This window comes from Melanostigma gelatinosum (genome assembly GCF_949748355.1).
Source record: "Melanostigma gelatinosum genome assembly, chromosome: 13".
Classification (NCBI taxonomy): domain Eukaryota; kingdom Metazoa; phylum Chordata; class Actinopteri; order Perciformes; family Zoarcidae; genus Melanostigma; species Melanostigma gelatinosum.
In genome coordinates, this window is record NC_136646.1 from 4,041,671 (window position 1) to 4,068,918 (window position 27,248).

Below are 27,248 nucleotides of genomic sequence, written 5' to 3' on the forward strand. Positions count from 1 at the left end.
ATGTTACTGGTTAAGAGTAAATGAAGATGGCACACAGCTCAAATTGAAAAGTTTCAGGTTCACCTGGAAGAAAAGCACTGAAAGCATGATTATCTCTTTTGAATGATGCATCTGAAAGTTTAAACCGATCCCAAATCATAGCACAACATGTGAACAGTCTCTCTGCAAATTTAGATTTTGATAAAGTGAAGCAGAACAACGTTAGAGAGGTTTTAGAATGGCGAGGTCACCAAAATGGTCATTTTTGGAACCAGCTGTTCCATTGTAATCTTATATATAACTATATATAGCTTTGTCCGGAGTGCGTAGCTCGCGGACTCTTGGCGAAAAATACGTGATATTGTGGGAAATCTTCTAGTTGATTGTATTAGTTGTGTAGAATTGTGTTTGGAGTGTGTAAAAATGGCTTCCATGATATTGTTGCCAGACTTTTTTCTTTAACTGGTGTCAAGAAGAGTTGAGCTCACAGAGAAAGCCGCCTTGGATACATGCATACACTTTCAGGGGAAAGACAGGATATAAAAGCACGAAGCATATACTCAGAAATCAATAGTTAAAGTATAATCGAAAGATAAGGTTTATGATCATTATATAACAAATGTTTAATGCATAGAGTGATTTAACAAATGTAAAAACTGATTATAATAATGTTCTGTGTACCGGAGCTGAGATGTGGAAAAAGTGTGTCATAGTGTGTCAGCAGACCAAGTGAGTCAGGAACAGATGTTTTTGGGTATGGGTCAGAGGAAAGGAATTCTGCTGCAAGAGATGACAAACACACCCGAGAGGGAAAGGTTTGGTGCTTTCCGGAGAAAAACGCACACACAAAAGGGTGGGATGAAGATCATGTGTTCAGAATAAGTGAGGGGGGAACAGATAGCCCAAATCAAGGATAAAAGGAGACGCTTGCAAGCCCCAAACTGGGATTTCTACACGAGCCGTCCAGACGCTCAGAGAAGAAGATACGGACGATTGCAACTGAAGTATTCGAGGACTTCGTCTCGGTTCACAGAAAGAAGACCGCTGTTCGTGGACAAAGAATTGAAAGACGGAGATTTTCCTCTCCCCACTGCTCGACTTTAACAACTGAACAACAGAGGAATGCAGCAGCCCTAGAAAGACTTTGTACTGAGTCCTGAGGACTGTTGGCCGAACTCCGCTGTGAGAGCAGGAGGAGTCCGAAGGTCTGGCCAGACCTTCACTCCTAACAACTCCAAAATAACCTTTTCATCGCACCTTTGGAAATCCAGCTCCAACCGAGCCGTCTTGGCATCTAAAACCAATGAGTATAACCTAAGAAGAAAATTAAAGTAACGAATCAAGTGTAGTGACATTTTATGTGAGCTGTAGCTTAACCCTTGCAAACTAACTAAATATAACCTGCAATAAATATCTAATCTGCATTTAAAGTAAAATTCTCAAGTGCATTTATTTGCTCAAGTAGTAAAAGTTCCTCGTGGCAGTAAAAAGTTAAATCCATTGTATGTCTAACAACTGAGTTCTGTAAGGTTATCCTAGAAGACCGAATCCACTTAACAATCCCTTATGGTTTTAGAAGTAATCCTAGCCGTTAAAACCTAACCTGGCATTTACCAAGAGCACGGATCCAGAAGAGGGAAGCTGCCATAACCGACGCGACTGGTAGGAGCGCCCGGGGTCAGGGTGGCCCCTCGACCGAGTGCACTCAGACCGGAGGAAGCAGGGTAGACGTTGGGAGTAACGGCAGTTAGAAGAGCCAGGCGAGTTCCCTCGCAAGAACACCAGCTCGACAATCTTTTAATAGAGAGCTGAGTCAGTTAGTAGCCCCGTATCGGACCAGAAGTACCCCAGGATCTAACACTGGGTATACATTGTATTCGTTCCTGAGAAGTGCATTCTACGACACTCTCTTCGCTAAACTTTCTCCCTGTTTGCTTGCCTTTCAAAACACACCACTACTAAGAAGTGCGAAATCCTTACAAATAGCTGCGCCTGTCTGCAGGATATGAAAAGAAGTTGCTGCAGACACCTATAGTAGTAGTAGTAGTCGTAGTAGTAGTAGTAATAGTTTCATATTAAATGTTGGAGCTCATGAAGGAAAAAAATGCAACACTTGTTATGTACAGTATAATAGTATACTGTTCAGTGGATTTGTTTTCATAACCTTACCATGAGGACGTTAGGTGACGTTACTGTATCCAGTGACTACCACTACTACCAGCCCTCCCCTTCCTTTTTTGCCTGCCTTGTGGATGTCTTCTACAGGATGACCTGTGATGGGGTCCGGGCAGGATTGGCGGGAAGGGTTGGTAAAGAGCACTGAAGTTTGGAAATGGTTTTGTTCGCCTACTGTATGTTTTTATGGGAGCTGCCTTTTGCTTTCTATCTTCTTTGAAATATAGTGTACAATTATCTTATTTCATTTTGAAATAATCTCGGAATGCAAAACTACAAAAGCTACAAACTGCTCCTAAACTACAATGTTTCTTGTATGTTATATATTTCTCTGATGCATGTTACAAGATATATATTGCTCAGGTTGTTTAAAATTAATAGTAATGAAAAACATGGTACAGTACAGAAACAATAAACTATGTAATCCAGTTTTTGCCAATTTAAACACCAGCTTCTCCCATAATGCCTTACTGTGGCTGTGCCGGTGACTCTGTGACTGCCGGACTCTGACCCGATCTGCGCACTGTGGCTCTGTGAGGACTGGTACATGTTGAGTGGATGCTCACTGACGGAGGCCTGGACACCGGTGTAGTCCTGTGGTGCTGCTGGGTGCTGGTGGGGATGTGGGTGTGGATGTGGATGAGGGTGTGAAGCTGTGAACTCAGCTGGAATGCTGTTCTGGGAAGGGGGGGCAAACTGGACTGATGTGTAAGCCTGGGCCATGGATGGGTCTGGGGGTGCCGGTGTGTCCTGGTTACCCTGCATGGACAAAGAGATTCACTTTTTAATTTGGAGGACCATTTTAACATTCCATCATAATAGATTTTGTTCACTACAATCTGGAATGCTTTTTAAAAAATCTATTATTGTATTGTTTTTGGCCATGCTAGTGGCAGGGCTGTAGGGTAATGTCGGACAGTCGGTCGGACACTTTGGTCCGGACGGAATATCACCACGTTTGGACAGGTGACCATATTTCCAGACATTTGTGATATAGGATGAATCACAGGGATCTTGGTGATCCCCTGATTTTTCATAGCCAGTTGTCATTTTTCATTCAGGGTGAATGACTCAACAACTATTGGATGGATTGCCCTAAGACAGCGGTTCCCAAACCTTTTAGGCCGCGCACCCCCTTCTACATCCCGACCGGGTTCGCGCACCCCCCCCCCTTAATAAAAAAAAAAAGCAACAGAGCCTTTTAAGCCTTTATAGCCGCATAATAATCGGACCAATGAGAGAACAGTTTGCTCGCGCGTGGCATTTGTTTACAAGATTTAGTCCGCTGTTAAATGTTGCAGTGTGAACACAAACCGAACAAAGGAGCAACTGCAACAAAGCAAACGAACTGAAGGTGTGAAAACGCCCTGAAACACTGCAACAACGTTTCAATCACTTTCTGTGACACAAGGCATCACTTTTAAAGAGCAATACGGATGCGAGGACACACGCACAGGCTCAGAGGCAGATTATCACATTTCATTTACAATTAATGAGCGACTAATGTAGCCAGGATGTCTTCGGACAAAGCATCGATGCGGTGCGACACAGTGTTGTTGGACACCGGGATCATGCACAACTTTTTTGCTTCTTTCTCCCCAATCATACATTCCACCATCTCTCTGGCAGCTGGCAAGCTCACGTCTTCGGCGATTGTGTGCGGTAGCCCCTTTCTCGCTATTCTGTAACCAGATATGAAGCCCGTAGTGCGTCATTTATAGACGCAACACACGAATGAGACTCCAGTTGTTTTTGGCTGTTTTGTAACTCCTCCAATTTCGATATTAAAATATGTAAGGGGCTTTTGACTTGCACTGGCATGCTTGGTGTTCAGGTGGCGACGTAAATAAGAGCTTCAGACTGTTAGCCAGAACCTCACTGCACACCACGCACTGTGGCTTTGGGCAATCTGCGTTGCCAATCCAAGTGAAGCCCAGACACACATACTTTTCATCATATTTCCTCTTTTTTTCCCAGTCTGCGCCATCTCATCTTCCTCTGACTCTGGCTCGATTTCTTCTCCCGGTCTCTCCCCAATAACGCACCTCTCCGTTCCCCTCGCCTCCGATTCCTCTCTCTCTCTCTCTGTCCCTCTCCTCTTTTACGACTGATAGCTTCAGATGTCCCACCTGACAGTTTTTAAATTAAAATTACATTTTTTTTAAATATTTAATATTATTACACCATCAGACCGCCATTACACTTTTCCTCTCGCGCACCCCCTAGAGGCAGCTTGCGCACCCCCAGGGGTGCGCGCACCCCACTCTGGGAATCCCTGCCCTAAGAGACAAACTCGTGAGCAGGTTCTTCCTCCAGGAGCCTAGTGAGTGAGGTGAGGTCATCAGGGAGATTCAATCCAGCTACTGGCTGAAGGCTATCTAAGGCCATGTCCACACTCCTCCGTTTCCATTTTAAAACGCATATTTTTTGCTACGTTTACACTGAGCGTCCACACCAGGCCGGATTATGGACGTTTGGAAACGATGACGTAGAAACCCGCGTTCGCTACTTAATTGGTTCTTAGCAGTCACGACGTGTCCTTCCCTGATTCGTCACGCCTCTATCAGCTGACCCTTTCCCGGAAAATCACACGGAGCGGCCGTCAGAAGTCACAGTTTGAGACTTTGATGAGGACGACGGACACAAGACGGAGGACTTTCGTGTCCTTATTAATGCTTATTTTGTTCGGCACAACTATTGTGAAGTCCACACACATAAACTATAAAGGAACAAAACATGAATTGCTCTCCAGTAAGACAGAGACTTCAGCCACCAGCAGAGCTACGAGTGAGAACAGACAACAACGAAACGAGGAAACAAGTGAGACATGTGTGTTGACCACATTTATGGACCCATGATCTAGTAAACCTTTATGAGTAAATGTTGATTTTAAAGCAGATTTGATGTGAGAGAGATAGAGGAAGACCTGCAGCGTTGTAACTAAGTCTGAAAAAAAACCTTCCACGAAGTGTGTCTCTTTGAGTTTATAGAGGAAGATCTTAAGTATCAAACACGACCTTTCATTATTAAAGACTACTTTATCACTCTGTTGTATTTTTTTTAGTGCTGGGCAAGTTAACGCGTTAATTTCGCGATAACGCATTCATTAATTAACGCCGAAAATGATTTTATCGCATTTTTTAAATTGATTGTTATGATACATTTTTTTTATTTCTTTTTTTTAATTGAAAGACAACAAGAGGATGCCAAGAACAGTGGGATAAAAGCCAGCACACTTACACGTTAGTGCACCTATATGCTGAAATTCACGGTAAACGCATTTAAACGGCACAGATCGGGAGCGAGCGAAGGACTTTGAAAGTTAGCGGAAACAATAACGTGAGACAACATCCGGTTTCTTCAGACGAACATCCGGTTTTCAGAATAGCATGCCAACAAAGTATGAATTATATTCACATTAAGTATGAAACATGCTACCTGCATCTCGTGAACCAAATGTTATTGACCTTTTGTTCATATAGCAGTACTTTTAAAATAAAAGTGCACAATACACTACTTTTGAATTCATTATTGAACTTTGCCATAACAATGCGATTAATCGCGATTAAATATTTTAATCGTTAGGTAGGATGGATTCAGCTGTCTTTGTGAGCCATGTGACCCATGTCTTTCATGTTTTAGCTGTCCCATATCTGCTGGCAAACATGTTGAATACCAAAGCCCGATCTCATTATCCAGATACAGATCCAGTAACTATAACGAGGTGGAAATGGTGTCCTGGAAGCTCTATGGGTGGCTTTGTGGTCTGATCTCCAACAGGTGTAACTTACTCTGTATAGTTTTTCCACTTTTCATTCATAAAGACAAGATAAAAGGTCATCTTACTCTGCCTCTGTGGTTCTCACGCTGAGGAGCCCATACACAGCATCACCTCCCTTCACATGGGGCACGTGTGAATGTGCAGAACTGTGATTAGATGTCACCGACCAGATACACATTGCAAGTTTCATTCTCGAGACTTGGTGTGTCAGGGACTCAATGATTTTCCTCTCCACAGGATGTAGTGTGGAGTCTATCTGTTTAGATACAAATTCCCTGAACTAAAAGAACAACCCGTTCTCACTCCCAACTTGTCAAAAGTCGATGCTTGGTCAGTGACCTGCGGCATTTGATACAACACAGCCAGGCCCTGAATGAGTGTCTGAATGAGCCGCACCGGGCTTTCTACCAACGTTAACGTAAACCCATCCACATCATTGTCGGATGCTCAGAGCAGCTAACATGGTATAAAGAGAGAAAGTCCGCTGAGGGGTTAGGCTGGAGGATGAAGTTAAACACAGGACTTTCACCCAGGAGACCACTGTTTGTGTCGCATGTGAAGTCACTTGACTTATTTTACCTCAGATTTGTTACATAACTTTTGTTCATAACGTTTTTACTAACATGTACGAACGCAATTTATGAAACTTTTTTTTTTAAACCCAAACCACTATCCAGCTCTTAATGTAACCACACCGGTTTGTTGGGTAAGAAACCTAAAATCTAGACACTCCATGCATGTAAACAGTGGAAACTGACCCTGATATACATACAGCTGAGCAAGAGGGGAATCTAGAGCGTCTTCAGTTGAAGCAGAGGATTACTGACCATGCGGCGGTATTTGACCAGTTGGGGGTGAGCATGTGTTGAAAGGAAGGAATTTACCAACATACAGGAGGGGAAATGAAGCCAGTAGATGTCCTGTAGTCCAGTAACCCCATACAGGGTTTGTAGAAAGAGGATGTAAAATACCTCAGCAATCACTGTTTAGCTCAAAACAAAAAGGCAAAAGTCTCAGTAAGATTCAAGAGATTTAGAAATGTGGCTTCAGCTGGCTGTAGATGTGATTCACAGAAAAATAGTGAAAACATCGATGGAAAGAAAATTCACGTGCCCCAAAAACACTTAGTGTGTGGTTTGTGTATGTGAGAGGTTACTCCTGTGGGATATTTATAACCCAGCCATTACAGAGAGGGAGGGAGAGAGAGAGAGAGAGAGAGAGAGAGAGAGAGAGAGAGAGAGAGAGAGAGAGAGAGAGAGAGAGAGAGAGAGGGGGAGAGGAGAGAGAGCGAGTGCAGCCATATGTAGGAAAAAGTAAGAGGGAGAGAGTGAGAGAATAATGGATGCAGACAGTGAGTCTTGGCTAAATGCTCTGCTGTGTAATGAGAACCACATTTAGAATGCTGAAATATGCTTTACGTGGCAGAGCACTGCACACACACACGCACGCACGCACAGGCAACTGGAGGAATACAATTAAAATGCAGAATAAACCCACAGAGAGGAAAGGAATTTCTCTTCTTCAGAGTAAAAATCGTCACTTGGTATTCTTCCCTGTGTGTCACTCTATTCCAAAACTGTCTCAAAAGACAATTTGTGGCTTGTGTTTTACATTTTATTGATTATGTTTCTTACTTCTGAAATCATTTAATGATGACTTGACTCCTGGAAGATACTGCACTGTAGTCTTCTGTGGCACTGCATTTGTCCAGTCAGCATTATGTGAAAGTCAGTGTCACACCAGATGCCAGAAAGAAAGAAGCGGTCAGATGATCAGACGTCCTAAACTGAAACATCCCAACAATCCCTCAAAGCACAGTAAAGGCCATTACTTTTTCTTGCTTTTAATTTGCACATACATTTTTTTGAATTGTTTTTTTTTTCATGAGTACTTTCTGTCAGAATGAAAATATCACGCAGTGAAAAGCAACATATTGTTTAAACAAGCTTGATCTTGGCTGTCACATTGCTTTCACAGCGCGTCAACCAGTCTTGCTGTTGACGTATTTCAAAGGTGCACTATGGTGTATAACGACACGGAGGCTTCTTAGTCCGAACCTAGATGACAAACTTTATTAGTCCCTTTAGCCTTGACAAAGGCAGCACAGACCAGATCCACTCCTTCAGTTATTACCTTTCACAATAAAAGCAGACATATTCTCTATAACTGTTTACCAGAAGGAAGTCAAATTCACTCAGAGCATTTTACTAGAAGGAAACTCAATAAAACAGCTTACTTAGGCTGAAGAACAATTTTGCTCAGACAGACAGTCAGAAGCTGCTCTGGGTCAATATGATTTGCATTGCTGCAGTATTTCACATTTAAAATGTTTGTTTTCAACCAGTGTGATCATCTGGTCACTCGTGTCTCTCCCTCTAACCTATTGCAGGTGATGTTTCTGTCCTCTCACATCTACAATGTGAAACCCGAGTTGATATGAACTGTACCGTACTTTCCGGGCTATAGAGCGCACCTGTATAGCGGCCGCACCTGCTGATTTCCAAAAGAAAAAAATAATATGTGCACAGATAAGCCGCACTGGTATATAAGCCGCAACGTCCCCGTTGAACGGCAAGATGCTTTTAACAGTACTAAAGTTGTCTTCTTCTCTGAACATCATAACATGTACGACTCGCTAGCTTCTAAGCTAATTTTAACATTACCGCCAATGGGGAAATGCAAACCGCGATTAGCATTAGCGAATATAATATATCTTCGTACATTTTTTCATGCTTCATACAGACATACTTACATTACAGACTAAGGTCTCTCAAGGCTACCAAACGGAAGAAGTAAAACGAAGCAGCATGTCTTCTCATTAGAATCTAAAAGCAACGAGGCAATAACTGTTGTTGTTCGTAGCTTGTAGCTCTGAATAGCATTTACGGCTAACTGGCTTGGCCAACAGCTAGCACAACAGCTACTGTTGTGCGAGGACGAGGATTCGGGAGGCAGCACCGCACCCGAGCTACACGGGCCTGCAACGTGTTCTTATTGTATTTGAGTGAATGTGTGTGTGTGTGCGTGTGTGTGTGTGTGTGTGTGTGTGTGTGTGTGTGTGTGTGTGTGTGCGTGTGGGCCCATGAGTGTTTTAAAGTCAATGTGAGTGTTCTGTCATACTGTAAGGTGTTATTGTTGTTTTGTTTTCTTGTCCCCCGAAAGGATAATTATTAGTTGAACATTTTCAAAAGCTGTCAGTATTTTTTCATCCCAATCAGTTGTCTGTGGTTTGACAGTTTCTTTGTTATTCGGAGTGTAATATGAATTCACAATAATCAGGTAAACTTCGTGGTAACTACCTGAGGAGTTCAGAACCCAAACACCCCATCAGTGTAGGTTTACTCTATAGAGCGTTGGGGTGCTACATAAAATGGAGGCACCGCTGTGATTTGTAGAGCTTATGTTAGTTCTTGACCACAGACAACAACAGTTATGTAAGATAAGCAGAACATTAGATCATTATTTAAAGCTGCTATATTTTTTAGTTCATAGGTAAAGTCAAAAAAAAAACAGCACTTTATTTTGGTCATTCGTCTAATGTATTTAATAAAAGGACATTTTCCTGAGCTCAGGTTAGTTACACTACAGAAGCTCGATAAGTATAAGCTCAGACAAACAGTATCGTGCAGTTACCAGACAAAGGGCATTTTGGCACAACTTCAGCACTGGTGCAAAGGCGAAGGCATTAACCCTTTACATGCCATATTGGTCAAAGGTGTCCCACAAAACACAGAGATTGATTTCATCGAAGAAACCCTGCAGACCATCAAAGCTCTTGGACGCGTTCAGGTCAGAGGAAGGGTGTTTGATCCTCAGTGTCACGGCCTCACGGTACTATGTGAATGCAGAGAGGAGGTCAACACAAAAGCCATTCCTCTGGACGTGTTACCAGAAGGCAGTGTTTCACCGTGGAGGATGTTTGGACGTATGAGGAAAACGTATCCACTGATGAACAAGGGGACGATGCACAGGAACAGCAACACGTATTTGGTTCTCCTTTTCCACTCCAAGCATCCACACCTGAAGCTATTATTAGAGCAGTGGGAGATATAATGCAGAGAGCATTGAAACCTACTGGTGACAGTAATAGGAGGTTGCAAACGTTCTCTGGAGTCACCCCCACACCCCCTGGAGAAGAGCAGGTTCGTCTAATGGTAGAGGAGTGTGATCGGCCAGACAGAGACAAGAGACTGAAAATGATGGAAAGTGTCAAAGGTCCTGCATTAGAGATCCTGCAAGCTGTTCGATTCAACAACCCAGACACAACTCCTATAGAGTACATCGATGTTATTGAGAACACTTTTGGCACACCTGAAACAGGTGAAGAGCTCTACTTTGTTTTTAGAATGCTATGTCAGCACCAGAATGAGACACTTTCAGCATTTCTGAGAAGGATGGAGAGAGTTATGAACAAAGCAGTCCAAAAGGGAGGCTTGCAACCTGCCCAAGCAGATAAAGCACGTCTGGACCAACTCATTAAAGGAGCCACCAGATCCGACATGATGCTCCTAAACCTCAGGCTCAGGAGCGGAGAGAGCGACCACCTACTTTTTGCAGTTGTTAGTAAATGAGATCCGCACTGAAGAGGAGTACGAAGCATCTCGCCACAAGTTGAATCCAACAAAATCAGTGCACGTGAAGACTGTCACGATACCAGCAGGGGCGGAAATAAAAGATCTGAGCTGAGATACAAGAACTGAAATCACAAGTCAGTGAACTTACTGCATGTCAACATTACAGTCCTGTTCACCACCCGCACTACTCCTCACTACTCCTCAGGGGAAGATAAATACATTCAAGCATTAGAGAATGATGTTAGACAACTGCGGAGCCAGATCTCAGTTATGTCAGTCAGACCTACCAGAGTATCAGAAGCACAGCAACATCAAGAGTCTCCGACTAGCCCCAGATGGGAAAGAGCCTCACCTCAAAGAGACTCGGGTGACTTTTGCTGCTACCGTTGTGGTGAGGACGGGCATGTTGCTACTAAATGTAGTGCTCCAGAAAACTACCAAACAGTGATGCAGAAACTAATCCGTGTTCAGCGACAACTGAGAGTAAGCCAGAGAGAAAGAAATGCTTCTACAACTGCAGGGAACACCCATAACGTCAGTGAGAGGAGAAGTGCTGTAAACGTCCAGGCTAACCATCTACCAGAAGCACTCGTAGGGCCACCCTCCTCCACCCTCCTCCACCTGTGTCAAAGTAAATGGCAAGCCTGCGCTGCTCTCCCTGTTAGTGGATCACAATCTGTTCCACTAGCTTCTGTGAATCAATACAATCTCCCATTCAGAATAAATGAAGATATTTCCGGAGTTTACTATCTATATTCTATGACAAAGCAGTAGAGGCAGTGCTGGACACTGGGTGACGGCAGGGTTCACCCAGGACAGGGCTCCAGACTATCACAGGGCTCCAGACTATCACAGGGCTCCAGACTATCACAGGGCTCCAGACTATCACAGGTCTAGATAGAGAAAACCAATCACACTCACATCCACACCTACTGGCAATTTAGAGTCAATGAACCAAAGCTGCATGTCTTTGGATTGTGGGAGGAAGCTGGAGAACCCGAAGAGAACCAAAGCTGACACGGTGAGAACATGCAACCAGAATATGTTTCATTGAGTACATGTTCCCTAACAAATTAAATAAAATCCGTCATCTGACTTACTCTTTTATCCACTAACTGCTCAACAAACAACCTTTTCAGATTGCAGGGTTTCAAGGTTTCTTTTAAAAACAAAACTGTAGCTTCTCTCCATCTCTCGCTCTCCTCTCTCTCCTCTCTCCTCTCTCTCCTCTCCCTCTCGCTCTCTCCTCTCCCTCTCACTCTCTCCTCTCTCTCTCTCTCTCTCTCTATGTCGCTGCCTCTCCTCTCTCTCTCTTCTCCTCTCTCTCTCTCACTCTCTCTCTATCTCGCTGCCTCCCCTCTCTCTCCCTCTCTCTCTTCTCCTCTCTCCTCTCCCTCTCTCTCTCTCGCTCTCTCTATCTCGCTGCCTCTCCTCTCCCTCTCTGTCTTCTCCTCTCACTCTCTCTCCTCTCCCTCTCGCTCTCTCTCTCTCGCTGCCTCTCCCTCTCTCTCTTCTCCTCTCCCTCTCTCTCTCTATCTCGCTGCCTCTCCTCTCCCTCTCTCTCTCTATATATAGCTTGATCTCTCTCTCTCTCCCTCTCTCTCTCCTCTCCCTCTCTCTCGCTCTCGCCTCTCCCTTTCTGTCTTCTTCTCTCTCTCTCTCTCTCTCTCTCTCACCCTTCTCTCTCTCTCTCTCTCTCTCTCGCCTCTCCCTTTCTGTCTTCTCCCCTCTCTCTCTCTCTCTCTCTCTCTATCACCCTTCTCTCTCTCTCTCTCCTCTCCCTCTCACTCTCTCTCTATCTCGCTGCCTCTCCTCTCCCTCTCTCTCTTCTCTCTCTCTCGCTATATATCTCTCTCTCCTCTCCCTTTCTGTCTTCTCCTCTCTCTCTCTCTCTCTCTCACCCTTCTCTCTCTCTCTCTCTCCCTCTGTCGAATGCGTACATTTGTCGACTCTCACGAGGTAGAATTAAATAATCATCTACTTACGGGTACAAATAAAGTAACTAGACATACACCAACACATCACACAGATGAGCCCTGCAAACCCACATTCACCGCATACTGTAGACACACACACACACACACACACACACACTCTCATTAGCACAAAGACAACACACAAAAGAAACATGCAGCATGCTTCCTTCTGCAGTCACAGCACAAAAAGTGCGTAGTGAGCGAGCGGGTGTGGAGATCGACAATCAGCAGGGAGACAGAGAGAGAGATGGAGGAAAAACAGTGTATTCTCAGTAGTACCTGCTCTACCATCTTGCCTTTGCCTTCCTCCGTGCACATCCAGCTGCGCTGTAAAGTCCAGCCTGCTAGTGACTGCCTACAGCTAGCATCAATTATGGATGGCTGTGTGTGTGTGTGTGTGTGTGTGTGTGTGTGTGTGTGTGTGTGTGTGTGTGTGTGTGTGTGTGTGTGTGTGTGTGTGTGTGTGTGTGAAGTGTGTCGTGTGTAGTGGGGGAATGAGCAGGAGGAGGAGGAGGAGGAGGTGCCACTGTGAATGAAAGTAGCATTCCCCAAAACTGTTTTCACCACGCTCTGGTTGTTCCGCTCTCACAATCCTTCCCCCGCCTTCATGTATTCTGTGTGTCACCCTGTTTGCTCAATTTAGTTCTTTGCACTATGCAACGATATGATGAAAAGTATCTTTATCTCCAAGGAAGAGAGATGTTAATGCTGCAGCATATAATGATATTCTACACGACAGCATGCAATCGGTCCACTTTCCTGTTTCCATCCAACCCCTCTGATGAACTGGCTGTGAGCCCAGCCGTTCCCACAGTGATGTTTAAGGGAAACATCTTTACGTTTTCAGTTATTTTTTTACTTATGACATTTTGATTATTTTTAACAAACACAAGATTTTCAGTCAGTAGAGCTTTTTTAGGGTTTGTGTGCTGGTTGAGTTATTTTAAGGTTACATATGAAACTTAACTTAGGTAAAAAACGAATTTGAGCCAAACCACAATCTTTTACTAAACCTGACTAAGTACGTTTGTGGCCTAAACATAACCAAGTGATTTTGTTGTGTTTTTTCTTTGTTTCAACAAAACAACACAACATTAATCACATGATCAAGACTGTGACCGTGATCCGGCAGAAAATATGTTCCCTTGAAAACATCAACGGAAATGCACTTTAGAGTCCAGTCAGTCGAACTAACAGAGACCCGACCCAGGAGCAGGTAATGTTCCATCGGCTTTACGTACCCCAGAGGTAATATGTGGAACTATGACATAATAATCTACTCACCATGCCATGTCGGGGGCTCAATAACGCTTCAAAGTTAGGTTACATTTTGGCAAGGGAAAAATTGCCATGCCAGTTTTTCCCTTGGGGTGCCTTGACCTCTCACCTCAAGAAAGGTGAAAGAATGTTGAATTGCATACATTGGGTACGACTGGAGGGCCGAGACTCTTCAATGAGCTTACCTGTCCTCATGTGTGATGATGTCAGTCTCCATAGACCATTTCATTGTAGTGAGACTGTCAGCATTAACTTTAATGCTAAAATGTTATATTCAAAGTCTGAGTGATGTTGAACTTGTTCCACAGTATCTGCAGATCCTCCCGTGCAAACTATTTGTTGGGAAAGAAAAGGAACTAAAAGTTTGTTCCCTCGGTGAAGCTAACCGACCGAGAGCTCTACTCCCACCACTGGTGTACAAATGCATCGCCACTGCATGAACAGCTCGACATGACAGTCTGAATCACCTTGGGTCTGGCTGTTCATATTCAGAGGTACAGATGGATCAAAGAGTTGCTACATAGAAGTTATTGCCTGCATCAACCTTAATATCCAACAAGCTTCAGTCGTTCCACAAATCAAGGTGACAGCAAAGGACCAGCAGATGTTGAACATATTAACACTTGAGGGCCTCAAGGTTTCAGTGTGTGTGCTGACATGCATCATGGTTTTCATGGAAAACATGTTACAAAGACAAACTTTTAGGTGCAGTTTATGTTTTCGATGGACTTTGTTTGGATAAAAAAAAGTCATTCGAGGTAAGGGTCCTTCCAAAGTGCACTTATCCAAATTATATCATCTGAAATAGCATGTTCAGAAGCAAAGATATGCACTTTGTTATGTGATGCTGGGACATGAAGGCCACAAATTTCACCTCCTGAATTGACCTCAATCCACTAAGCATATAATGCTATACTTTTAATATGTTGTATTCATAGCCCTATGGATCACTTAAAACCTTCAATAATGACTTTATTTCTCTTGCCCCCTCCCCAATAACATCAGTTCCCACCAGCAATAAAGGCGTCCGTATGTGTTAAAGAGCTTGTGGTATCAGCAAGTCTGATAGTTTGTTTCAACTATAATGTGAGAAATTCATACAATTCATGAAAAATGATGCCCTCCACCCGTCTTATGTAATGTCCCTCTCTTTGTGAAATAATACACCTGTCTCAGCCTCTCTGTGGCTAGTGGCTGTCAAAGAAAGAGCTATCAGTCAACTATGAGTCACAGAGCAGAGAAGGAAATGACACAGACACACACACACACACACACACACAGCCTCCCAACGCCCAGGCATACAGAGAGACAGGAAGTATGTGAGGAAGGAGAGGCTGGCGGGATGTGGACAGGCGAGTTCTGGCCAGGTGAGTGTGTGTATGTGTGTGTGGGTAAGTGTGTGTGTGCATGTGTGTGTGTGCATGTGTGTGTCCTGGTCACAGATGGTTTGTGATGTGAGCCAGGGTGGGACCATACACTGAAAAAAATGACTTTTTGGCCCTGTAATTATTACCTCGATTATTTTTGTAAATTTGACAAGAAATTATCATTCCAGTGCTTTTACTTTAAAATATCACCTTTTATTTAATGTGTTACTTGGTGTTTGTTTGGAATTATGTATCCTCATTTTTACAAGTACATTGTAATCATTCACACTCAGTAATATCTACTAAACTACTGTATTGAATGCACTACCTGACACAACAAAGTAAATTGTACTTGGGTAATACAAGTGAAACCTGGCAACATATAGCGCGTACTCAGGGAGTGACGTCAGAGGAGATTTAGCGCTTTTTTCTTCAGCGAAACAACGGAACAGCAGAAACAAGGATGGCAGCGTTTCACCTGAGGAGAGGAACTTCATGCACGGGAGCCATTGGGGTAGGTTATATGTTTAATTAATACTCTACGTTGCTGCTGAGCCTTCGTTCAAGTCGGTGTTTGAGTTGTGAACACTGAAGACGAGCGAACTGGTCAGTTTAGCGTGCTAGCTAGTTAGGCTATCATGCTAGCTAACTTGGGACAGCATTACAGACATGGCTCACGGCGCTACATTTTGTGGACATGTTTTTGGTGGTTTTGGTCGCGACTTTACAGGGTTCTCCCTTGAAAAGTTGTTGGCCTGGGGACACGGTGCTCGACCAGCTGCGGTCCGTCGACGAGGGGGAGGGGGAATTACTTCGGTTTTGTGAAGCCCACTTCTGCCACACAGGTGCTTTGCTGTGCTGAGTCACACACACAGCGCGCTTTCTCTCGGACATCCTCAAGTCCAGCCGAGGTCGAATGAGGGAAATGTGACAAGACAGGGAATCATAGCTGAGCAGTAACAAGCTCTGGTCATGTGCTAAAATATATCCCATACGTGGTGGAATTAGTGACTTTAGAGCGAGTCTAATACACTTAACATTATTTTGTCACAATCATATTCAGACATATTTTTACAGTAACTTATATTTCTGTCATCAGTTTTAAACTTGTCTCTTATGTCTCTATCCAATGCGGTGTCCTTGATGATGAAGGATGTGGGCATGAAACAAGGTTCCAGTACTGTGTTGAGTTCGTGCCACATATCAACATGACCAGGCCTGCTGTGTATCTCAGTATTAACGTCATGGGGACTTGTTTATGTGGTGATAAAACATGCTATCAACATGAAGATTTAAGCCAAATTCAGATTTAATGTGTGTTCATGTTTTAACATAATTTCTCTATATATTTCACAGAATATTAAAGGACGTTCACTCTCAGCAAGTTGACATCAACAGTTGACGCAAGGTAAAATCAACTAAGTTAGTACTGTTATAGTTTAACTTGACATATACATTTGAAGTCGTAGTTTGTGTTGCTGCTCAATAGTACATTATACTGGCAGGACTACTGCATTAATTGTTTTAGCAAGGTACCTCATCTTGATCATGTTGTTTTTTATTGTCTTTTGTTTCAGATCAATGAGGAGTTCAGAAGAATAACCACAGTTCATCTGGAGCGAACCTTTTTGTCGAAATTGGACAATTGCACCACCAACTTTCTGGAGATACTTGGGACAAAGGGCGGAGTTGCAGGAACCAAAGACGCATGCTGGATTCACCCAGCCTGGTAAAGTTTAGATATCATATATTAATATTATATAAAATTATGTTGGGCTCATATACACTGAGAATAGATACATAATGACGCATTTCAACACATTCAATATTTGTGTTAGTTTCCCCCACTATTGTCCTTTTTTGAGAACGCATCAGACTCGAAGACATAAAAATGAACATTAGTAAATTTGAATTTCAAAGATGTCATTGAAGAGCACGATGCTCAACATGTCATGAAGATCCTTGTCATCCATGGAAATGCAACACAGAAAGGCTTCACTCCTGACAATGTGTTCGTCGTCATCGAGGGAAAAGAGGTTCTTGATGACTGTCAAAGTGTGGCAAAGGCTTTCCTTCTGCTCATGGACTTCATCTGTGTATCTAAGTGTTGTCAAGCAATACCCATCGTTTCTAATTAAAAGTGTTTGTTAAATGACTCAGCGTTTGTGTCCTTAAATTTGTTATTGGCAGCACTGATTTAGAAATGTTTTGTCTGGCAATGCCAACCAGATTATATATGTTAGTATTTGTGTATGTCGGTCAGCAGTGACCTCTTTCACAGTTCACAAGTAAAGCTGCTGCAGTTTAAAAGAAGATGTTTCATGTTTTGTAGAAGCCTTATGTTAAGACAATTTTATTAAATAACAGTAGCCCAGTTTAGAAAATGCAACAGTCATATTTGAATAGTTGTGTAGAGAAGTAGTAGATAAAAGATATATCGTGTAAATATGACTTAATATTTCTCAACAGAAAAAGTAAAGAAAAGCTCGTTAAATATACATGAAACACCAAATTGATTTCTACTGGGGTTTTGTAATTAGATCCAAAGGTAGCCTGAGTAAAGATTACTATAAAAGGCTCAGTACATTTTATGTCTAAGGGAGAAATTTGCAAGTAAAAGTTACTTGCATATTTTGGATAAAAACCAATTCTTACTGGTAAGTAAACTTAACTTGAGAATATCTGAGTAAAAATTACTCACAATTTTTGCGTGCAAATTGTTACCTAGCTTTTTTCAAGTAAATGTTACTTCTTCTTTTTTTTTTGTGCAGCAACACCAGTCAGGATGAGCACACACACACACACACCACTGGGCCGGCTGGTCTAGTCCTCAGTCAAGACTGGAGGCCAGACATTCACTCGCTTGTTCCTTCATTCATTCATTGAGACAGAATTCCTTCTCAGTCATAAGTCAGCCAGCCTCCCACTAGCAGTCTTAACATGCTTTGATTTGTGATTGTTGTGTACGGATACCCACGATGGAAACTATTCTTAAGGTCCAATCAGATGTTTGCATTTCAAGTACCATGATATATTTGTGGAATCACAGCAGATGAGCGACTTAGCCACAGTCGCCCCACAGTCCTGAGACACTAACAGCGTTTACCAGCTTGCTCAGGTCAAAAAGTAGATGCCAAGAGGGGAGCACGAAATAGAGAAGAACAGCAGTTAGATCAGGGGTCACCAACCTTTTTTAAACTGAGAGCTACTTCAAGGGTACCGAGTATACGAAGGGCTACTTATTTGATACAAACCTCCTGAATAACAAAGTTGCACAGATTACCTTAAGAATAATAATATATGTGAAGAGACTGTTTGGTCACATGTCAGTTCATTATTCCTCACAATAATTATTAATAATGATTTCCACAACAATGATGGTATAGCTACACATACATATTTAAACATGCAACTTTTATTTCTGTTAATCTGTTTCAACATTTGAAAGTCAGAGGTATCACATCTCTGATATTTTTGTATCATCACGTGATCAAAGCCGGGTACTTTTGCACATAGCGCCTGCTGGTGAATGATGCAGTTGTAATGTAGAAATTTTGCGAAGTCTGGGTCAACTTTGCATTGCGCAATGAAGCCTGCATGCCGGCCCGTCATGGCGGGAGTCCCGTCTGTTGTCACCGACACCAGCTTTTCCAATGGTACCTTTTTCTCCACGAAGAAACTCATAAAAAGTCTCGTCTACAGCCGAGCAGGGTTCCAACCCTCCGAGGCGCGCGAGCGTCTTCGGGCGCCTGCGTTCAAACCTCTAGTCTGGGCCTTTTCGGTCAGATTGCGTTGCCTCGCCTCTACCCCCGCCACCCCTGAGTTGTTGCCCCGCGGCCTGTTCCGAGGATTTACGGACCTGACGACGGAGTGCGCTCGCGGTGCGCGTCTGGCGCCAACGGGAAGCGCCCGCCATTCAGAACCTGAAAACCCAGAGCGGTGCGGCGGCCTCGTCCTGGCTGTCCGCCGTGCGCCTCCGGGTACCCAACTCTCGGTAGCACTTTATAATAACTACACACTATGAAGCATTAGTTAAGTATGAGTAAACACTTAATTCATCATTTATAAAGCATTGTTCCTACATTCATAATTCATTAGTATGCAGTTCATAACAACAGTTATACATGTTTTATTCTTGATTAATAAGCTCGTCTATTATGTGCTTTATTATTGTGTTTTCATACTTTATAAATTATGGATTCCCCATTTGTAAATGAAGTATTATATATTTTACAAACCAATTATTATATTGGTATGGTACAGTATTAATATGTGTTCATAAAGCAAATATTAACATAGTCCCTAACCATTATATATATAAATGCATGAATAATGTACATCTAAATAAGTTATTAATCATTTACTAACGCTTCATAAATGATCTTATTCATCATTACAACCCCTTAATAATTGGTTTGTAAAATATATAATATTTCATTTACAAATGGGGAATCCATCATTTATAAAGTATGAAAACACAATAATGAAACACATAATAGACGGGCTTATTAATCAAGAATGAAACATTTATAACTGTTGTTATGAACTGCATACTAATGAATTATGAATGTAGGAACAATGCTTTAGAAATGATGAATTAAGTGTTTACTCATACTTAACTAATGCTTCATAGTGTGTAGTTATTATAAAGTGATACCCAACTCTCTTATGACAAGAAATATTGTCATTTTAAAATCTACACTAACGCAAGCGTTTTTGACTAAAAAAGAACAGCAACTCCAATTTTAGACGGAGCTCAGTGGTTACTAGTGCTATTTTTAGAACATGCCTTGCGGGAGACTCACGGGCACCGTGTTGGCTACCTCTGAGTTAGAGGGACAGTAGCAAACTGAGCAAAAATATCTAGCAGAAGAAAAGAGAGCATCAGCAGAAACTGATAGAGAACGATTGGTATTCATTTGTTGCATTGGTTTGAATTGCATTGCGAGGACAACTTTATGAACTGTATTGTCGTTTCAGTCAGTGAAAATCTTTGATTTGACTCAACGTATTCATGTGTAAGTTAAAAACATAGTGCTGAATTGTTGCTTGTACCCAAATATATATTTACCTTCGTTACGTAAACTGTCTAAAAACCCTTATTTCGGTTCTGCCTGAGCAAAGAGAGTTCTGTTTAATTTACCAGATCTGGAATAAATCATTTCAAAATGTTATATTTAGGGGTGAGTCGAATCTGATCGGTCAAGTGTGTTTTTTGTTTGCTCACTGATCCAAACACACATTTGTGATATTCGCTTCCATTTTTTTCCCATACCAGACAACAGAGCTAAAACACCAAATTAAACAAACTGTCTTCTTGACTTGGCATAAGAATTTATTTTACAATAAGTTCCACTTCCTGCGGGGCCAGCTCCACGAGGCTGCAGCCTGTTGGTGTGGCGCTGTCCTCAGTGCTGAAACTGAGCATGGGCCCATACACAGACTGACTGCTTGCTTTTCGTGGTGTAAATATAACTTTCAGCCTCAAGTCCATTCGTACAAATATTAGAAAGTAATCAAAAAATTGTCTGAGGTAGAAAAGTTGGTGTATTGATAAAAACTAAATGCAACAAATTGCAACAGAAATGAATAAATGATGAAATACATGACAAGCATGCAACTTAATCATCCACGGCAGCCTTCCTCAAATTAAGACATGAAACAAACAGAAATGTCCTATTTCTTTGTTTTCCACATGGTTTTCCATCGTTTGAGCTCAGACAGGAGCTCTTTTAGTTCTTGTTTAGCCCTTTCCTTCTGCAAAGGTTAAATGGCACTGCACTGGTCTACTGCCCTTGATACCCAGCAGAGGATGGAAACATTCAGTTATATTCTAAAGAGACACCAACACATTTATTTTCCCATTACATGATCTACAATTCTCATATTTAAGCAGCATTAAATAAATCATATTTCAGTCCTGGTGATTTGTAACCCGTGGTTACTGGTGGTAATGGCAGGTGTGTTTAAGTTTTTCCTATTCCAGGTTATAAATGAAATGACATTTAGAATTAAGTTCCCTGCTGCAACAGTGTAACACTTTATCAATCCAGTCAAGTGTTCTCCAAGAACTGCAGTTATAATAAAGGCTTAATGAGTGCATTTGTATGTCAGAAGAAGAATATTTGTAATTCTTCACTTGTATATTTCTTTGTGTGTGTGTGTGTGTGTCTTTGTAACTTTGGAGGACTGGTGTCTGTCACCGTTACAGCCACTTTTCTGCTGTGTAAAACTTGTTAATTTGCTTAACAAGCACAGCTGTAGCTCTGTTGTCAGGATCAATGTTTGCACTTTGTAGTAACTGAAAGTCATTACACTGTTAGATACAGCGAGCTGAGAGAGAGCGAGCTGTGAAAACAGAGATGTGATGTAGACCCATCTATTGGCTGTTGTCCTTGTGAGAGTGAACAGTCCTGATAAATCATCTCATGTATAGATAAACACATTTACAGAACTCATCACATGTCCTTTGGACAGAGGGGGGTGTTGTTGAAGCTTTATTTATTGATGTCAACAAGGCATTTGACACTGTTAATCATAGAGTTCTTTTGTTCAAGTTACCCAGTTACAATTTCTCTTCAAGTAAACTTAAATGGATTGAATTGTATTTGCGTAAAAGATCCCAGTATGTCCAAGTACAGAACTGTCAATCAGCTGCCCTCCACTTGTCCACAGGCATCCCACAAGGATCTATACTGGGCCCACTACTATTTTCTTTATTTATTAATGATCTTCATGATGGTCCTGACACCAACATCCACATGTATGCAGATGACACTGTCATTTATTTACATGGTAGCAACATGATAGAAGTTGCAAATGAACTCACTAACTCCATGGTTCATGTAACAACATGGTTAAAGCAATGCTGTTTACAACTACATGTCTCCAAAACAGTGTGTATGTGAAAAAAGTCTGTAACTGGGTCAAATTGAATATTTTAAATTTTAGATTACATGTCAACAGAGGCAGCTAAGACATACATGCTTTCTATGGTTGTTTCCCATATGACTTACTGTTTAACAACCTGGTCACAGGCTAGCACCACTACTCTGAAACCACTACAGTCATTAGTGTACATTAGTGTACAGTCATTAATGTAACCACTACTCTGAAACCACTACAGTCATTAGTGTACAGTCATTAGTGTAACCACTACTCTGAAACCACTACAGTCATTGTATAAACGGACACTCAAAATCCTTGATGAGAAATCTGTTCTTTCTCATCATCACCCAATATTAAAAATATATAACTTGTTCAGTTTGGAAAACATAATTAAATATGTGAATGTCTGTCTCATGTTTAAGATTATACATGGCTTGACCTCTCCTCCGCTCAAACAGTTGTTATCACAGGTAGTTTGGTAGTGTGGGTCATTTGGGAAAGAGTTACTATGATGATGATGATGATCCTGCCTCCAAAACAAAGGGGGTACAGTGGAAACAAAAGCCTTGGGTTCTCGCATTGTTCTTGGGATGCGTTTATTTCCATCATTTATCGTCATAAACTCGGCCATGTTGTGGTTCAGATAGAGTCCGAGGTACCTTAAGTTTATTTCCTTACTTTGGTTAGGGCCGGTAAGGGATTCCTCAAGTATAAGACCAAGATAAGGAGAAAACCTTAAATACCCAAGTGAACATGTTTTGAACATTTCATTTTAAGGAAATCTTAACTCAAACTTTTAGGAAAACCTTAACTGAAGGTGTTAGTGCAAGCAGCTCCTGGTCTGTACTATTGTTTAAACATGGTGCTACAGAGCAGCTTTGGAACTGGATTAAGGGTTCGTTCACGTCGCGTCAATGGAGACGGATGGGAGGCGCACTCAAAAGCAGGAATGGCTGCTGCGCTCTGAGATAAAACGTCTTTTACTTTTGGAATGCTGCAGTGCACACCGCATGTCATGTGACAAGGAACAACCAATCACATCCATCCTTTTCTCCCGTAAATAATAGCCTACTGTAAAAAATATGACGAAGATAATCATTTAAGTGCAGAACTACAATCTGTCCCAAAGGAATATTCTACCTGCTTCACCCATTCTGTCCAATGATGTCATAGCATCTGGTTGACAAGTCAAAAAATGTACAGTTCTGGAAATCCATTGATTCATTTGAGTTTAGGCATTGAGTCTAAATTACTGCAAATGTATCATCATCATCAGCATTATTTTCATCATCATCTTCATCCCAGCACGCAGGTTTTGGTTGCTTAGTAACGGCAGGCACAACAGTAGCACAGCGCCCCGAACTCCGTGGATAAAAGGATGAAAGCGGTACATACCCATATCTAAGCACAACATGTGAACTATATATATTTATACTGAGCCATTCTCTTAGTCTAGTATGAGTAACAACATATAAACAGTTAGGCGGTATTGACCACTCATGGTCGACATGTTTTCCTCTGATCCCTCAGTTCATCTCAGACTGTTCAGAATGGTTGAGCATTTTTTTCAAGGTTAATTTCACCAGTTTAACATTTGATTTCTAACACCGAGCCCTGCCATGGAGTGTGACGTGACCTTGGCTGACTGCAACAAGCGCCATGCAGATGAGTCTGAAATCTCCCACACACACGTTGGACAGTAGCCTCTCCGGGTTGTGTTGTGTGTCTTTGAGACTGAATGGCCATGGTATTTTACTGAGGTTTTTAACCCAACAAATCTAAGCACTAAATCATTCTCCAGTCCCACAGACTGGCATTCTTTATTTCAGTCAAACTGATTTCTGTTGTGTTTCTCTGTGTGTATGACAACTCAGCCTGCATGTACACAGACTTGCACTGCCAACTGTAACAGACAGTGTTTTGTTCGGAGTATAAACTGTAATTCAGACAAGCTGGAAGTACTGCCAACTCAACTTATCTGTCAGTCAGGTTTGCTGCTGTTGGGAACTAAAGGAGCGTGTTTGGGTTATCAGCATTTAAGAAACTGAATTCTTAACATCAATAGAAATATTGATGTATGTAACAAGTATTAATGATTATTAATAACAACGGGGCACCACCCTGCGAACAGGGACCAATAACCAAACGATAAAACTAAGTCTCATAATTAGTGGCCACTCATAATGTCAATAGTCTGCGTATGACTATACATTCAGTGACAGTGAAGGTTTTTAAGTTCGAGCACAGGCTACTACATACAGTCTTATCAAATACATATGCACAAGTAATCACAGACGACTGCTCCTTAAAGTATAACAGAGTTTATTAAATCAAAATAGTAAATGATCAAATCAATTAATATTGCAACCAACAAACGTTATCATACAATTTCATATGCCTAAACTAAAGAATGAATAAAATGGATGAGGGTGTATGTCTGTGTGTGTGTGTGTGTGTGTGTATGTGTGTGTATGTGTGTGTGTGGGTCTGTGGGTGAAAAGGAAGGAGAGTCTTACAGCTATTGCTAAAGACTACAAAGATGGCGTCGTCGAGTGACGCGGGCAAAAGGGGAGGGGCCTTAAGATACTACAGCTAAAAACTACAAAGATGGCGGAGTCGAGTGTCGCGGGCAAAAATGGCAGTGAGACTGCTGTATGTAATCACGTGTGCCTGGGCAGCACGTGATGTGAGGCGATCGTTTGAACGGGGTTTCCCCAGGGGCAGAGACAAGAAAGAGAGCAAAGGTGGGGGTCATGAATCAAACTTCTGCGTGCGGTCCGCGTTGTAGTGAGCATGGGGATCGCTGGCCGTATCGTACACAACGTGCCGTTGTCGGTAGAACTGCCAGCAGTTATGTACGATAGCCGAGATTCCACACTTCACTCACAGAGCTGATTTAATGAGGAGAGAATACCACACGAAGTGTAATAAAACAAATGAAAGTAAATCAAAATAAATCCCAAGCAAACAGTCATAGCAGTTCATACACAATGCAACGGAGCTTCTCTGCTCCGTAAGGAGTTGCGCAATATCTCAATATCACGCGACAGTAACTTAAACACACAAAAACACGGGAATATCAACATATAAATGAATGGCCTGAATTAAATTTACGTTAATTTAAGCTAAGCTATGCCCAGATACCAAGAATGTTACTTGTCGATGCGTCGTTGCAACGTTGAAGTGTGTTCGTGGCAAAGTGGTCCGTTTTCCTCGTCAGGAAGGGGGACAGGGGGAGCTTGCGGGTCGGCGCGGCTTTGCAGCGGGCGCTGTGTGTCGCACGGCGTTTTCTGGTGCGGCTTCGGTCCGTTGGCGTGAGCTCGCTCTGGAGCGAAACGCAGACGTGATCAAACCTCGCTACAGGGGGGATGATCTAACTTTGGCTGACGGCGTGGTCCGTGCGTCTTACCGGTAATCATTGGTCAGGAGAGGATTAGACGTCTTCCTGCCGGAGTGTGCACCAAAAGGAAAAAGAAGCAAAAAGCGGAGAACGGATCGCGGATGCGGATTCGTCTCGGCTGGGTAAAGGAGCCTTACTCAAAGTGGAACACTGTCGTTTCGTCCAGCGAAATGGCTCGTGACCTGTCAGGGTTTGATGAGGGTTTGAGGGTTTGAGGGCCGCGGGCTTCCTCGTGGCCTTCGGTTGCCAGCGTCGTGGTGGAGGTAGGAGGCTGGTGTGTCTTCATATGTCCAAGGACGGGTCCCAGGGCGAAGAGAGCGTTGTGTGCTCCCTGTCTCAACCGAGGTCGAAGGGAAAAAGCGTGGAGGTCCGGGGCGAAGAGAGTGTTTGCGTGCCTCCTGTTACCCCGGAGGGGTTGTTGGAAAAAGCATTGAGGTGTGATCTGCAGGCAGTTTTGTAGAACAGTGGTTGAACCACAGGGGTCCTGGGGTCTCTTGGCCTTCGGCCAATGAGATTGCAGCGGTGCATTCAGGTGACCATGGTTTTTTTGGGGGGGGAAATTTACACCCTAGTGTGACATTCCTTTGCTCTCATCAAACTACAAATCAGGATGAAACCTTTGCTTGACAAAGTGAAGGCCTGATTCTCTTTGTTCACAGCACATGTTGAAGCCATATGGTCAGACCCCAACACTGCCAAATGTCCCCAAATTGTGTGAGATGTTCCCACAAAAACTCCGATACTCAAACATCACATTCATTTAAAGAATGCCAAACTGTAAAGCTACATCCCGACCACGTCAATCACATAAAAAAGATCATTTGAAACCTATCCCATTACCGTGAATAAAAAAAGATCACGTTGGTAATCTAGGAACTGCAAATTTATATTACAAACGATCTGCTTGCAGGTCAATGGCAAGTCCCTCTGTCAGATCGTGCCTCAGAGACTTCTGCCTTGGTGATCATTTCCTCCAGTATATAGGGTTATGGTGTTTAGATGACTTCATCATTTATAATCACACCTGGTCTGAATTCATACAGCTCTGGACTGAGGTGTTCGGCCGTATCACTGAAGATTCTCTTACTCTCAACATAGCCAAGTGGCAATTTGGGAAGAGGACAATGATGCCCTCTACCAGCCGAGCCCTGAAATGGTTCCTCCTACTGGAGCTACTGCCGAAATCTTTCCAGTATTGTCCACTCTCAACAATCCCATTGGTCCCAAGGTGGAATATAGATGGTGCCCCAAATGTCAGCCTACATTTAAGCATATAAGGGCACTTTCAAAAGCCATAGTCCGTTTGACTAGTTTGTCTTTTGGTTGGTTTAGTATTTAGTCTGCTTCAGTTTTACAGCGCTTAAAGCGGACCAAATAACATAAATAGCTGAGGAGCATGTACGAAGTAGAAGGGAGGAGGTTTCATCACATTGACTCGGCACCGATCTCACACAAACACAATCCTTTTATACCAAACCACAATCTTTTCCTGCACCTTGCTAAGTAGTTTTGTTCCCTAAACGTAATGTAGTTGCTTCTTGTATTGGAGATAAACCTTAGCTGAATTCCAGGAGCAGGGCCACACCTCCACGGGGCCACTCCCGGCCACACCCTACAAATACCCACGGCCACCATAGCTCAGCCTGCTACGCCTTTCGCACCAAACCGTAAGGCTGCTACACCTTCAGAAAAGAGTCAGGCTGCTACGTCGTTCGCACCAAACCGCAAGAACGCCCGCAGCACCGCAAAAACAACGAACAGGAAAGGAAAATAAACCCCTTACCTCGCCAGCATGGACCTGCTACTAACCGGGCCTCCCGATGACGACGA

The 27,248-nt window shown here is 42.6% G+C and overlaps 1 protein-coding gene across 1 annotated transcript in view; it reads right to left on the reverse strand.

Annotated features, from left to right (window-relative positions):
- Nucleotides 1-27,248, reverse strand: part of rbfox1 (RNA binding fox-1 homolog 1) — a gene marked incomplete at its 5' end in the record, with an annotated part of 163,502 nt that overhangs the window by 87,589 nt on the left and 48,665 nt on the right. The window contains one exon of the mRNA XM_079282002.1: nucleotides 2,626-2,913. Within this exon, the coding sequence (XP_079138128.1) occupies nucleotides 2,626-2,913 (288 nt within the window). The remainder of the gene's footprint in view (nucleotides 1-2,625; nucleotides 2,914-27,248) is intronic.